Source organism: Pan troglodytes, chromosome 6 (assembly GCF_028858775.2).
Source record: "Pan troglodytes isolate AG18354 chromosome 6, NHGRI_mPanTro3-v2.0_pri, whole genome shotgun sequence".
In the NCBI taxonomy this organism is placed as follows: Eukaryota; Metazoa; Chordata; class Mammalia; order Primates; family Hominidae; genus Pan; species Pan troglodytes.
Window position 1 is genome coordinate 6,927,876 of NC_072404.2, and position 12,908 is coordinate 6,940,783.

Consider the following 12,908-nt stretch of genomic DNA (forward strand, 5'->3'; position numbering starts at 1 on the left):
CAGGGAGCTAAGGAGGAAGTCACAGTAGACGTCCGTGGGTCACAGTGAGGCCAGTCACCACTCTGAGGTGCAGGCCCCAAGGGCCACCGCTGAGGAGGCCCAGCCAGGCCAGCAGTGGCCACAGGAAGCCCCAGGCCCTCCCCACGACGACAGCCTGGAGCCCGTGACTCTGCTCTCACGGGGTGAGGCCAGCCGTGCTCCCGCCTCCCGGCTTGCATGCAGCTCTGTGCGTTGGTGGCAGCCAAGGCAGGCAGCCTGACCTCAGCCTCAGCAGCTCTGTTGGGGGGCGGGGCACCCAAGGGGGCACTCAGGGCCTGAGCCAGCGTCCCAAGGCTGCCAGGTGGCGGCTGCAGCTACTTTTCTGCTCCACCATCAGTTGGGGGAGCACTGAGACGGCAGCACAAACCCCCAACCTGGGCTGGGCAGGAGGTGGCTCTGGGGCAGCAGCACCTGGGTGTCTGCTCTGTGGAGGCCCAGGCCGGAGCTGCTGGCCTCAGCCCTCCCCAGGGCCCATCCTGAAACAGACTTGGCCTTGCAGTGGTGCACGGACCTCCTTGCCATGGCCACCCGGCCCTCCCCGGCAGCTGCCCAGAGCTCTGCGGTCACCACGGCCTTCCTGGTGCCCCGCGGCACCTCACATCACTTGGGGGCAGGGACCACGTGCTGCTGGGAACAGGAAGTGTGTGGCTTGATTCTGTGCGGCCTAAGTGTGTTTCCTGGCAGGGTCAGTCACTGCCAGCGCTGGGAAACGGCCGGCCTGAACGCAAGTGATCAGCCAGCGCCCACTGCCAGGAACGCCACACACGGAGCGCCCCCAATGCCATCCTGGGGTGGCCACCAAGGATGGGGTCTCAGCCTGGCGTGCGCTGGCATGGGGGACACGAATTCCGCAGTCCACAGGCAGGGGACGCACTGCACAGAGCAGGACCCACGGCCGCTGCTGGGTCGGGTTTTATTTCAAATGCAGCCACAGAGACAGTTTCTGCACAGGTACGTGATCCAACTCCACAAGCTCCCACCAGGGGCTCCCCATGACCCGCAATGACGCTGTGTGGGGTCAAAGGAAAACAGGCCACAGCCAGGCCCCTCGATGGACGCAGGCAGGGGATGCGGCCCACACAGGGGGATGGGGAATCAGGCGGAAGGTGCAGGTTTGCAGCTGGCGGGAGGAGCCAGCGTGCCCCAATCTCTAAAATATTCCCGGTAGAAAAATAGACATTTCCCTCCAAAGCAGATTCCTAGGGCTGGAGGGTCCCTCCAAGGCCAGGGGTCCGGGTGATTCCAGAGCATCCACGCTCTGTGCTGAAGGCACTGAACCTGCTATCACTGTCACAGCCGTCACCGGCCAAGGAGGGTCTGGAGGAGGGAAGGGGCCCTTGCGAGGCTCTGGTGCTGGTGATCCCGGCCCCCACCACCGGAGGAGCTGAAAGCCCTTGCTCAGCCGCTGCCCTGCTGGTGATCCCGGCCCCCACCGCCGGAGGAGCTGCACCCTGTGTGGTCTGAGGCAGCCCTGCACTGGGCAGCGGCCCCACCCCGCGCTGAACCCACTAGGAGAGCAGCTGCAGCACCTGTCGGATGCGCTGGGCCCTCCCCGGCAGGGGGGGATCAGAGCCCTCCTCATCCAGCTCCCGCATCAGGGCTTCCGCCTTCTGCACCGTCAGCTCTCGGGCCCGGCCCTGCAGCCCCTCCAGGTAGGCCAGCAGGGTGGAGAAGTGCTCATCGGGAACCTGGATGGGGAAGAGACGGAGTTGGTCAGGGGCGGGGCAGGGAGGGGCCGCTGAACAGCAGGAGACAAGACGCTGCAGCCAAGGACACCCGGGCCTCAGGCTTCCGTCCTCCCACTGCGGCCCGAGGGTGCGGGCGGCCTGGCCACAGACCCTGCCCCAGACACTGGAAGAAGAAATGCCTGTTTAGAGGCAGACAAAACACTCAATTAACCTGGGTAAAACAGAAGCCACGTGGGGAGAACATTTCACAAACATCGTAAAAATCCTCAGAAAAATGAGAAAATACGACACAAATTAAACAGGGGTAGTCTGTGATAAAAGGTGCATTAGGAACAAAAAGCCACGTACGCGCCGGCACTTGGCACGCTCGCCTTTCTGCTTAGCGTGGCAGTGGCCAGGTGGCATCTCTTGGTGGCCTCACCCTTGTCTGCTGGTGGTGGGGGCACCTCTGCACAGGCTTACCGGTCACCTGCCAATCTGCTCTGCAGGCACGTTTCCTCAGGTCCCCACGGCAGCGGCTTTCAACACTGGGCTCTTTTTATTATTGAGTTAGCAGAGTTCTAATTCCATGTGGGACTTGCAAACGTCTCCCATTCTGTAGCAACCATTTCACTTTCCAGCTAGTTCTGTATGCAGTGCAAAGTCTTAGATTCTTTTTTTTTTGAGCCGGTCTTGCTCTGTTGTCCAGGCTGCAGTGCAGTGGCACGATCTCCACCTCCCAGGTTCAAGCAATTTTCCTGCCTCAGCCTCCCAAGTAGCTGGGATTATAAGCAAGCATTACCACACCTAGCTAATTTTTGTATTTTTAGTAGAGATGGGGTTTTGCCACGTTGGCCAGGCCGGTCTCGAACTCTTGACCTCAAGTGATCCACCCGCCTCAGACTCCCAAAGTGCTGGGATTACAGGCGTGAGCCACCACGCCCGGCTACACAGTCTTAGATCCTGATGAAGGCACTTTCTCGACTTTTTCCTTTGTCGCTTGTGCTTCTAGAGTCACATTTAAGAAACTGTTGCCTCACCCAAGGGCACGAAATGGACTCTCAGGCTTTCATCTACGAGTTTTGGTTTTAGCTTTTAAATTTAAGTCTCTGATCCATTTTGAGTTAATTTTTGCATATGGTGTGAAGCTGGGGGCTGCGTGCATTAAGTATCGGCATGTTCATAAATATGTATGGTCACATATGAAATAAAAATGTATAAGTAAAATGCACATTTGTGTGTTTGTAAATACGTTTAATTATGATAGTGTAAGATAACTTTGCGTGTGTGTGTGTGTGTACACACATATAAATGGCTAACCAAGGATTTGCCTAACTAAGGATTATTTTTCTGTATAAAAAGTTTTGTATAAAGTTTACTTTTGGTAATAGTAACATATAAATAAAACCACGTAAACTTTGGTTAAAACAAAACAAAACAAAACGTGGAAACCCAGTTGTCCCTGGCTCTGTTAAGAAGAGGTTTCCTCCACATGGAACAGGCTTGGCCCGCATGCTGGAATCAGCTGTGCCGGGCGTGAGGGTTTCCAGGCTTCCCAGGCTGTTCCAGTCACTTCTACTTCCACCCTTGTGCCTGCCCCAGTGTCGCGATTACCGGAGCTTGCAATAGGGCTTACAATAGGGCTTGCAATGTGTATGTCCTCTAACTCTGAGGAGGGAGAGTGGCTTGAGCCCAGGAGGTCGAGGCTGCAGTGAACTGTGGTTGTGTCACTGCACTCCAGCCTGGGCGGGACCCTGTCTCAAAAAACGCCCACGAAAAACCAACAACAACAAAATAATGAAAGCAAGTGGCTGCAGGCTATGCCTGGAATGTCCCAGGGCTGTGAGTGGGGCTGGTGGGCCTGCCCCGCTCTGAGAGTCTGCAAACACAGGCACGGCAGGAGAAACACAGGCACGGCATGCAAAGCCTGGCCTCTAGTAACGTGGGCGCAGGAGAGCCGGCGAGGCAGGAGGCACTGCCCACCGGATGCAGCTCAGCAGAACCGTGGGCTCCTCCAGCCTCACAGGACGTGGGCAGCTCCAGCCCGCCGCCCAGCAGCCGGGTTTAGTTCAGAATTCAGTCTCGTTTCATCCTGTGAAACCCTATCTCACATCCTGCCCCTGAAAAGGGCAGCTGCCCACACGTGCATGTGTAGACACACATCACGTGCACACACACGTGTAGACACACGTCATGCACACACGCACGTGTAGACACACGTCACACGCACACGTGCAGGTGGCCTCCCTAAGGTCTCCGCATGTTGGTTTCTGCCCTGAAGGCCGGCGGCAGGGCTCCTGGAGGAGGCAACGCTGCTCATCTCTTAGAACAAAGGCACCGGGAGACCCGCCCTGCAGTGGGCCCTGAGGGCGGCCCTTTCAGACTGTGGCTTCTGCTGTCAGGGCCCCAGTGTGCACAGGCCTTGGCCTCCGGGAGACGGGCCTGCCCCGCCTTGCACAGACCTCAGCCCCCAGGAGACGTGCCTGCCCCGCCGTGCACACACCTCAGCCCCCGGGAGACGTGCCTGCCCCGCCGTGCACACACCTCAGCCCCCGGGAGACGTGCCTGCCCCGCCGTGCACACACCTCAGCCCCCGGGAGACGTGCCTGCCCCGCCGTGCACACACCTCAGCCCCCGGGAGACGTGCCTGCCCCGCCGTGCACAGACCTCAGCCCCCGGGAGACGTGCCTGCCCCGCCGTGCACACACCTTGTCACTGTCATACATGTGCAGCAGGAGCCACGTCTGCCTCGTCTTCTGAAACCTCCAGTTCTTGTGCTTTTGGGCCCATCTAGGGAAAGAAAGACAAACATCTCAGGGTGCTGGGCAAAAGACTCCCGGGCAGCTGTCTGCCCTGAGAGATCGGGGACGCCTCATCTTAGGAGAGGGAGCCCCACCAGGTACTACACACCAAGGCCTCATGTGAAGGGGGTTTTTGGAGCCCCTCCCCTGCCCGAGGCGAGGAGCCGCAACCCCACGCCCTGCTGCCGCCTGCCCAGGAAGCATGTGGACGCCACTCTTACCTTGGCCACCCCGGGGCTCACGACTGACCCCAAGTCCCCGTGGGCTCCCCCACCCCATGGGTCACACGGATTTTACAGGGGGGGAAGGATGAAGTGAGTTTCTCTGGGAGGAAAGGGAGCGATTTAATTGATGATGTATTTTCTACATGAAAATGGGAAGACTGTAAGGAACAATACCCTGAGTCCCAGGCCCTCACAACAAGGGGGCAGTGGGCCTGGGGACGAGCAGCTCCCGGCTGCTAGAGGGGCCGCTCCCCAGGGCCACAACCGCCCTGCCCCCGCCCCGCTCCTGCACTAGGGCCTGTGGACATCAGGCAGCTGCGGATGGAGCGAAGCTGGCGCTGTGGGTAGGGCAGGGCCAGGCAGGGTTTACTCCAGAGACCTCCTCCCAGACATGTGTTTCCAGGGCCAGGCAGGGCAGCCGAGCCCAGAAGCCTCCATCAGTGTGCAGGCCCAGGTCTGAAGACTGTAGGCTCAGCACGGGGGAGGGCCCTGTGCCTGCTGTGAGCGTTGCCCAGCCCGCCTGTTCCCACTGCCATGTCGGTGAGTGGAGTCCTGTGAGTGGGGAGTCCTGTGGGTGGGGAGCCTTGTGGGTGGGGAGCCCTGTGGGTGAGTGGAGTCCTGTGGGTGGGGAGTCCTGTGGGTGAGTGGAGCCCCGTGGGTGAGTGGAGTCCTGTGGGTGTGGAGTCCTGTGGGTGAGTGGAGTCCTGTGGGTGAGGAGCCCTGTGGGTGGGGAGTCCTGTGGGTGAGTGGAGTCCTGTGGGTGGGGAGTCCTGTGGGTGGGGAGTCCTGTGGGTGAGTGGAGTCCTGTGGGTGAGTGGAGTCCTGTGGGTGAGGAGCCCTGTGGGTGGGGAGTCCTGTGGGTGAGTGGAGTCCTGTGGGTGTGGAGCCCTGCGGGTGGGGAGTCCCGTGGGTCAGTGGAGTCCCGTGGGTGAGTGGGGTCCCGTGGGTGAGTGGGGTCCTGTGGGTGTGGAGTCCTGTGGGTGAGTGGGGTCCTGTGGGTGGAGTACCGTGGGTGAGCGGGGTCCCGTGGGTGAGCGGAGTCCCGTGGGTGGGGAGTCCCGTGGGTGGGGAGTCCCGTGGGTGAGTGGGGTCCCGTGGGTGAGTGGGGTCCCGTGGATGAGTGGAGTCCCGTGGGTGGGGAGTCCTGTGGGTGAGTGGAGTCCTGTGGGTGAGGAGCCCTGTGGGTGGGGAGTCCTGTGGGTGAGTGGAGTCCTGTGGGTGGGGAGTCCTGTGGGTGGGGAGCCCTGTGGGTGAGTGGAGTCCTGTGGGTGGGGAGTCCTGTGGGTGGGGAGTCCTGTGGGTGAGTGCAGTCCTGTGGGTGAGTGCAGTTCTGTGGGTGAGTGGAGTCCTGTGGGTGGGGAGTCCTGTGGGTGAGTGGAGTCCTGTGGGTGGGGAGTCCTGTGGGTGAGTGGAGTCCTGTGGGTGGGGAGTCCTGTGGGTGAGTGGAGTCCTGTGGGTGAGTGGAGTCCTGCGGGTGAGTGGAGTCCTGTGGGTGGGGAGTCCTGTGGGTGAGTGGAGTCCTGCGGGTGAGTGGAGTCCTGTGGGTGGGGAGTCCTGTGGGTGAGTGGAGTCCTGCGGGTGAGTGGAGTCCTGTGGGTGGGGAGTCCTGTGGGTGAGTGGAGTCCTGCGGGTGAGTGGAGTCCTGCGGGTGAGTGGAGTCCTGTGGGTGGGGAGTCCTGTGGGTGAGTGGAGTCCTGTGGGTGGGGAGTCCTATGGGTGTGGAGTCCTGTGGGTGTGGAGTCCTGTGGGTGAGTGGAGTCCTGTGGGTGGGGAGTCCTGTGGGTGGGGAGTCCTGGAGGTGAGTGGAGTCCTGTGGGTGAGTGGAGTCCTGCGGGTGAGTGGAGTCCTGTGGGTGGGGAGTCCTGCGGGTGAGTGGAGTCCTGTGGGTGGGGAGTCCTGCGGGTGAGTGGAGACCTGTGGGTGGGGAGTCCTGTGGGTGAGTGGAGTCCTGTGGGTGAGTGGAGTCCTGTGGGTGAGTGGAGTCCTATGGGTGTGGAGTCCTGTGGGTGTGGAGTCCTGTGGGTGAGTGGAGTCCTGTGGGTGGGGAGTCCTGTGGGTGGGGAGTCCTGGAGGTGAGTGGAGTCCTGTGGGTGAGTGGAGTCCTGTGGGTGAGTGGAGTCCTGCGGGTGAGTGGAGTCCTGTGGGTGGGGAGTCCTGTGGGTGAGTGGAGACCTGTGGGTGGGGAGTCCTGTGGGTGAGTGGAGTCCTGCGGGTGAGTGGAGTCCTGTGGGTGGGGAGTCCTGCGGGTGAGTGGAGACCTGTGGGTGGGGAGTCCTGTGGGTGAGTGGAGTCCTGTGGGTGAGTGGAGTCCTGCGGGTGAGTGGAGTCCTGTGGGTGGGGAGTCCTGCGGGTGAGTGGAGTCCTGTGGGTGGGGAGTCCTGCGGGTGAGTGGAGACCTGTGGGTGGGGAGTCCTGTGGGTGAGTGGAGTCCTGTGGGTGAGTGGAGTCCTGTGGGTGAGTGGAGTCCTGTGGGTGGGGAGTCCTGCAGGTGTGGAGCCCGGCTGTGCAGCTGCTAGGTGACACGCCAGCCCCATGTGCACTGACGCAGGGCTCCTGCGTGATGAGAGGAGCCTCCAGGGAGGTTTAATTTTAGTTCCTTTCTTTTTAGACAGCCCCTGGTGGTCTGCTCCCCGGATGGCCGACCCGGCCAGCGTGGGCCCCTGTGAGGTGCACCCGGGCCAGCCAGGCCATGGCATCTGCCTGCTGGGGGCTGTTTTACTGCTGCAGGGCAGAAGTTGGCATCTCAGCTCTGCCACCTTCTAACTCTCCCACCTTGAGCTGCTGCTTTCCACCAGCCTGTTTCCTCCTTGGGAACGTGGAGTGGTGACCCCACTTCACGGGTGTTCCCAGAGCCCACGCACGGTGAGTCAGTCACAGCTGCTCTGCACACTGCCCTCCCATGGGGCCCGAGGCCACAGCACTGCTGGCCCACGGCACTGCTGCCTACGGCCCTGAACCAAGGGCGCCTCTCTCTCACCGAGCCCCCACCAGGCAGGCTTCAAGCCAAGCCCATCTCCCTCACCATGGAAGATGAGCCGTCCCGCTCTTGGCCTCGTCACTGGGAGAGCAGACACAGCGAGGGGCGGGTGGGGTGCTCAGTGTCGCCTGTGGCTCCCACGGCACTGGGCGAGGCCTCCTGAGTGATGGCCGCCTCTGCCACCCACCCTGGGGACTGGTCGCTGTGCAGCTGCAGACAGTTCACAGGATGCCTGACACAATCCTCTTTCTCTCTGCCTAGGTGGGGCAGGAGACAGGAGATCCCATCTTGGAAAAGGAAAGAGAGCAGTCAGAGGGAAGTCCCTTGTCCCCAGCATAGCGAGGGCCACGGCCACGGCCACTGCAGGGTCATCTGTCCAGAGCTGCCTAGAGCGTCCCAGAGAGAAGAACCTCCTCCCCTGTGGTACTCACCAGCTGGGTGGACAACCAGAGTCCCTGCTAGCCCACTGGGCTTTAAAAAAAAAGCAGGGGCGGCTGGGCACAGTGGCTCACGCCTGTAAGCTGAGCACTTTGGGAGGCCGAGGGCGGATCACAAGGTCAGGAGACTAAGACCATCTTGGTTAATATGGTGAAACCCTGTCTCTACTAAAAATACAAAAAATTAGCCGGGCGTGGTCTCGGATGCCTGTAATCTCAGCTACTTAGGAGGCTGAGGCAGGAGAATCGCTTGAACCTGGGAAGCAGAGGTTGCAGTGAGCCGAGATTGCACCACTGCACTGCCTGGCGACAGAGTGAGACTCCATCTTAAAACAAACCAACCAACCCACAAAAAGCAGGGACTTCTTGCTGAACCCCCTTCCAAAAGAAAACCGAGCGAGGGTCTCTACTGAGACAGCATCTGAAGCCGGCCCGCAGCCACAGCGTCCACGTGCTCGTAACTGCAGCAGGAACTGCCAGCCGCGGTGAGCTCACAACCCAATGCCCACGAAGGCCTGAGCGGGGCTGTCGCGGACAGGGGCCGGGTCTCATGGGTTGGCCGCTCCTCCCATACTTGGAGCTGGGCTGTCCCTCGGCAGCGGGGCAGTGGGCCTGGGTAGGGAAGGACCCCCAAGAAATGTCTCCTAAGCTCCGCTGATGGGATAGTTTGGCCTCTGCTCTGGCCTGTCATTCCAGGGTTCCAGGCCCGGAGGCCACGGGGTGCAAGGAAGCTAAGAGGCCATGCTGTGCTGGGCAACATGGGGGGCCTGAGGAGGGTGGGCTTGGGCTGCCCCACGGCCGGAGTGACTTGCTCTCGTCCCCCCGCAGGTGAGTGAGGGACCCCGTCCGGGCTGGATCCGTGTGGCCCGGGTCCCAGTTCCTCTCTCTCCTGTGGGGGCACCACCTCCCGCCTCGAGCAGACCCAGGCAGGGGGCCGGCCCCCGAGAATGGCAAGCTAAAGTCTGCAGGGACCAGGGAGGCAGCGGTCACCTCGCCACCCGCCCCCAACGTGAACACCCAGCAGGCGTGGCTGAGGCCCTGAGGGATGCTGGTTTTCTTCTTTCAGTTATACGGAAAGTAAATCTTCAATTTCCTGCGTTAAGCACATAAATAAACTCTTTTTTCTCTTTAATGAGGAACAGGCTTGCCCGCTGACAGCCGTGTGCCTCGCTCGTGTAACTACCACAGTGGACCCAGCAGCCCAGAGACCCACAGAAAGTGGAGGGACTGCTCCCAGCACTCCCAAACTTCCGCCTATGCAAGGCCAGAGCAACACGGCTCTGAGGTGGAAAAACAGAGCTGGGCGACCAAGCCTGGGGCCCCTGCTGGGAAAACGAGGGGACAGTCACAGCACAGGGAAAGAGCACACGACGGCCACAGCACAGGGAAAGAGCGCACGACGGTCATACTGCAGGGAAGGAGCACACGACGGCCACAGTGCAGGGAAAGAGCGCACGACGGCCACAGCGCAGGGAAAGAGCGCACGACGGCCATACTGCAGGGAAAGAGCGCACGACGGCCACAGCGCAGGGAAAGAGCGCACGACGGCCATACTGCAGGGAAAGAGCGCACGACGGCCACAGCGCAGGGAAAGAGCACACGACGGCCACAGTGCAGGGAAAGAGCGCACGACGGCCACAGCGCAGGGAAAGAGCGCACGACGGCCACAGCGCAGGGAAAGAGCGCGCGACGGCCATACTGCAGGGAAAGAGCGCACGACGGCCACAGCGCAGGGAAAGAGCGCACGACGGCCATACTGCAGGGAAAGAGCGCACGACGGCCACAGCGCAGGGAAAGAGCGCACGACGGCCATACTGCAGGGAAAGAGCGCACGACGGCCATACTGCAGGGAAAGAGCGCACGACGGCCATACTGCAGGGAAAGAGCGCACGACGGCCACAGCGCAGGGAAAGAGCGCACGACGGCCACAGCGCAGGGAAAGAGCGCACGACGGCCATACTGCAGGGAAAGAGCGCACGACGGCCACAGTGCAGGGAAAGAGCGCGCGACGGCCATACTGCAGGGAAAGAGCGCACGACGGCCACAGCGCAGGGAAAGAGCGCACGACGGCCATACTGCAGGGAAAGAGCGCACGACAGCCACAGCGCAGGGAAAGAGCGCACGACGGCCATACTGCAGGGAAAGAGCGCACGACGGCCACAGTGCAGGGAAAGAGCGCGCGACGGCCACAGTGCAGGGAAAGAGCGCGCGACGGCCATACTGCAGGGAAAGAGCGCACGACGGCCATACTGCAGGGAAAGAGCGCACGACGGCCACAGCGCAGGGAAAGAGCGCACGACGGCCATACTGCAGGGAAAGAGCGCACGACGGCCACAGTGCAGGGAAAGAGCGCGCGACGGCCATACTGCAGGGAAAGAGCGCACGACGGCCACAGCGCAGGGAAAGAGCGCACGACGGCCACAGCGCAGGGAAAGAGCGCACGACTGCCACAGCGCAGGGAAAGAGCGCACGACGGCCATACTGCAGGGAAAGAGCGCACGACGGCCACAGTGCAGGGAAAGAGCGCGCGACGGCCATACTGCAGGAAAAGAGCGCGCGACGGCCACAGCGCAGGGAAAGAGCGCACGACGGCCATACTGCAGGGAAAGAGCACACGACGTCCATACTGCAGGGAAAGAGCGCACGGCCATACTGCAGGGAAAGAGCGCACGACGGCCACAGTGCAGGGAAAGAGCACACGACGGCCATACTGCAGGGAAAGAGCACACGACGTCCATACTGCAGGGAAAGAGCGCACGACGGCCACAGTGCAGGGAAAGAGCACACGACGGCCATACTGCAGGGAAAGAGCGCACGACGGCCACAGCGCAGGGAAAGAGCGCACGACGGCCATACTGCAGGGAAAGAGCGCACGACGGCCACAGCGCAGGGAAAGAGCGCACGACGGCCACAGCGCAGGGAAAGAGCGCACGACGGCCATACTGCAGGGAAAGAGCGCACACGGCCACAGCGCAGGGAAAGAGCGCACGACGGCCACAGTGCAGGGAAAGAGCGCGCGACGGCCATACTGCAGGGAAAGAGCGCACGACGGCCACAGCGCAGGGAAAGAGCGCACGACGTCCATACTGCAGGGAAAGAGCGCACGACGGCCATACTGCAGGGAAAGAGCGCACGACGGCCACAGTGCAGGGAAAGAGCACACGACGGCCATACTGCAGGGAAAGAGCACACGACGGCCACAGCGCAGGGAAAGAGCGCACGACAGTCATACTGCAGGGAAAGAGCGCACGACGGCCACAGCGCAGGGAAAGAGCGCACGACGGCCATACTGCAGGGAAAGAGCGCACACGGCCACAGCGCAGGGAAAGAGCGCACGACGGCCACAGTGCAGGGAAAGAGCGCGCGACGGCCATACTGCAGGGAAAGAGCGCACGACGGCCACAGCGCAGGGAAAGAGCGCACGACTGCCACAGCGCAGGGAAAGAGCGCACGACGGCCATACGGCAGGGAAAGAGCACACGACGGCCACAGCGCAGGGAAAGAGCGCACGACAGTCATACTGCAGGGAAAGAGCGCACGACGGCCACAGCGCAGGGAAAGAGCGCACGACGGCCATACTGCAGGGAAAGAGCGCACACGGCCACAGCGCAGGGAAAGAGCGCACGACGGCCACAGTGCAGGGAAAGAGCGCGCGACGGCCATACTGCAGGGAAAGAGCGCACGACGGCCACAGCGCAGGGAAAGAGCGCACGACTGCCACAGCGCAGGGAAAGAGCGCACGACGGCCATACGGCAGGGAAAGAGCACACGACGGCCACAGCGCAGGGAAAGAGCGCACGACAGTCATACTGCAGGGAAAGAGCGCACGACGGCCACAGCGCAGGGAAAGAGCGCACGACGGCCACAGCGCAGGGAAAGAGCGCACGACGTCCATACTGCAGGGAAAGAGCGCACGACGGCCACAGCGCAGGGAAAGAGCGCACGACGGCCATACTGCAGGGAAAGAGCGCACGACGGCCACAGCGCAGGGAAAGAGCGCACGACGGCCATACTGCAGGGAAAGAGCGCACACGGCCACAGCGCAGGGAAAGAGCGCGCGACGGCCACAGCGCAGGGAAAGAGCGCACGACGGCCACAGCGCAGGGAAAGAGCGCACGACGGCCACAGCGCAGGGAAAGAGCGCACGACGGCCATACTGCAGGGAAAGAGCGCACGACGGCCACAGCGCAGGGAAAGAGCGCACGACGGCCATACGGCAGGGAAAGAGCACACGACGGCCACAGCGCAGGGAAAGAGCGCACGACAGTCATACTGCAGGGAAAGAGCGCACGACGGCCACAGTGCAGGGAAAGAGCGCACGACGGCCACAGCACAGGGAAAGAGCACACGACGGCCATACTGCAGGGAAAGAGCACACGACGTCCATACTGCAGGGAAAGAGCGCACGACGGCCATACTGCAGGGAAAGAGCGCACGACGGCCACAGTGCAGGGAAAGAGCACACGACGGCCATACTGCAGGGAAAGAGCACACGACGTCCATACTGCAGGGAAAGAGCGCACGACGGCCATACTGCAGGGAAAGAGCGCACGACGGCCACAGTGCAGGGAAAGAGCACACGACGGCCATACTGCAGGGAAAGAGCACACGACGTCCATACTGCAGGGAAAGAGCGCACGACGGCCACAGCGCAGGGAAAGAGCGCACGACGGCCACAGCGCAGGGAAAGAGCGCACGACTGCCACAGCGCAGGGAAAGAGCGCACGACGGCCATACGGCAGGGAAAGAGCACACGACGGCCA

General features: G+C 61.9%; 1 protein-coding gene across 10 annotated transcripts in view; it reads right to left on the reverse strand.

Moving 5' to 3' along the window:
* Positions 1-935: 935 nt before the first annotated feature.
* The window catches only part of C6H7orf50 (chromosome 6 C7orf50 homolog), a 151,707-nt gene continuing 139,734 nt past the window's right edge, over positions 936-12,908 (reverse strand). For 9 of the 10 annotated variants that reach the window (XM_063815139.1, XM_024357686.3, XM_024357688.3 and 6 more), the window contains 2 exons: positions 4,415-4,496; positions 936-1,727 (listed from right to left, as the gene is read on the reverse strand). In XM_063815139.1, coding sequence (XP_063671209.1) covers positions 1,548-1,727; positions 4,415-4,496 — 262 coding nt within the window. In that variant the 3' untranslated portion in view covers positions 936-1,547. Of the gene's footprint in view, positions 1,728-4,414; positions 4,497-7,753; positions 7,966-12,908 lie in introns of those variants that run through there. The other variant, XM_063815142.1, reaches the window with a different exon arrangement.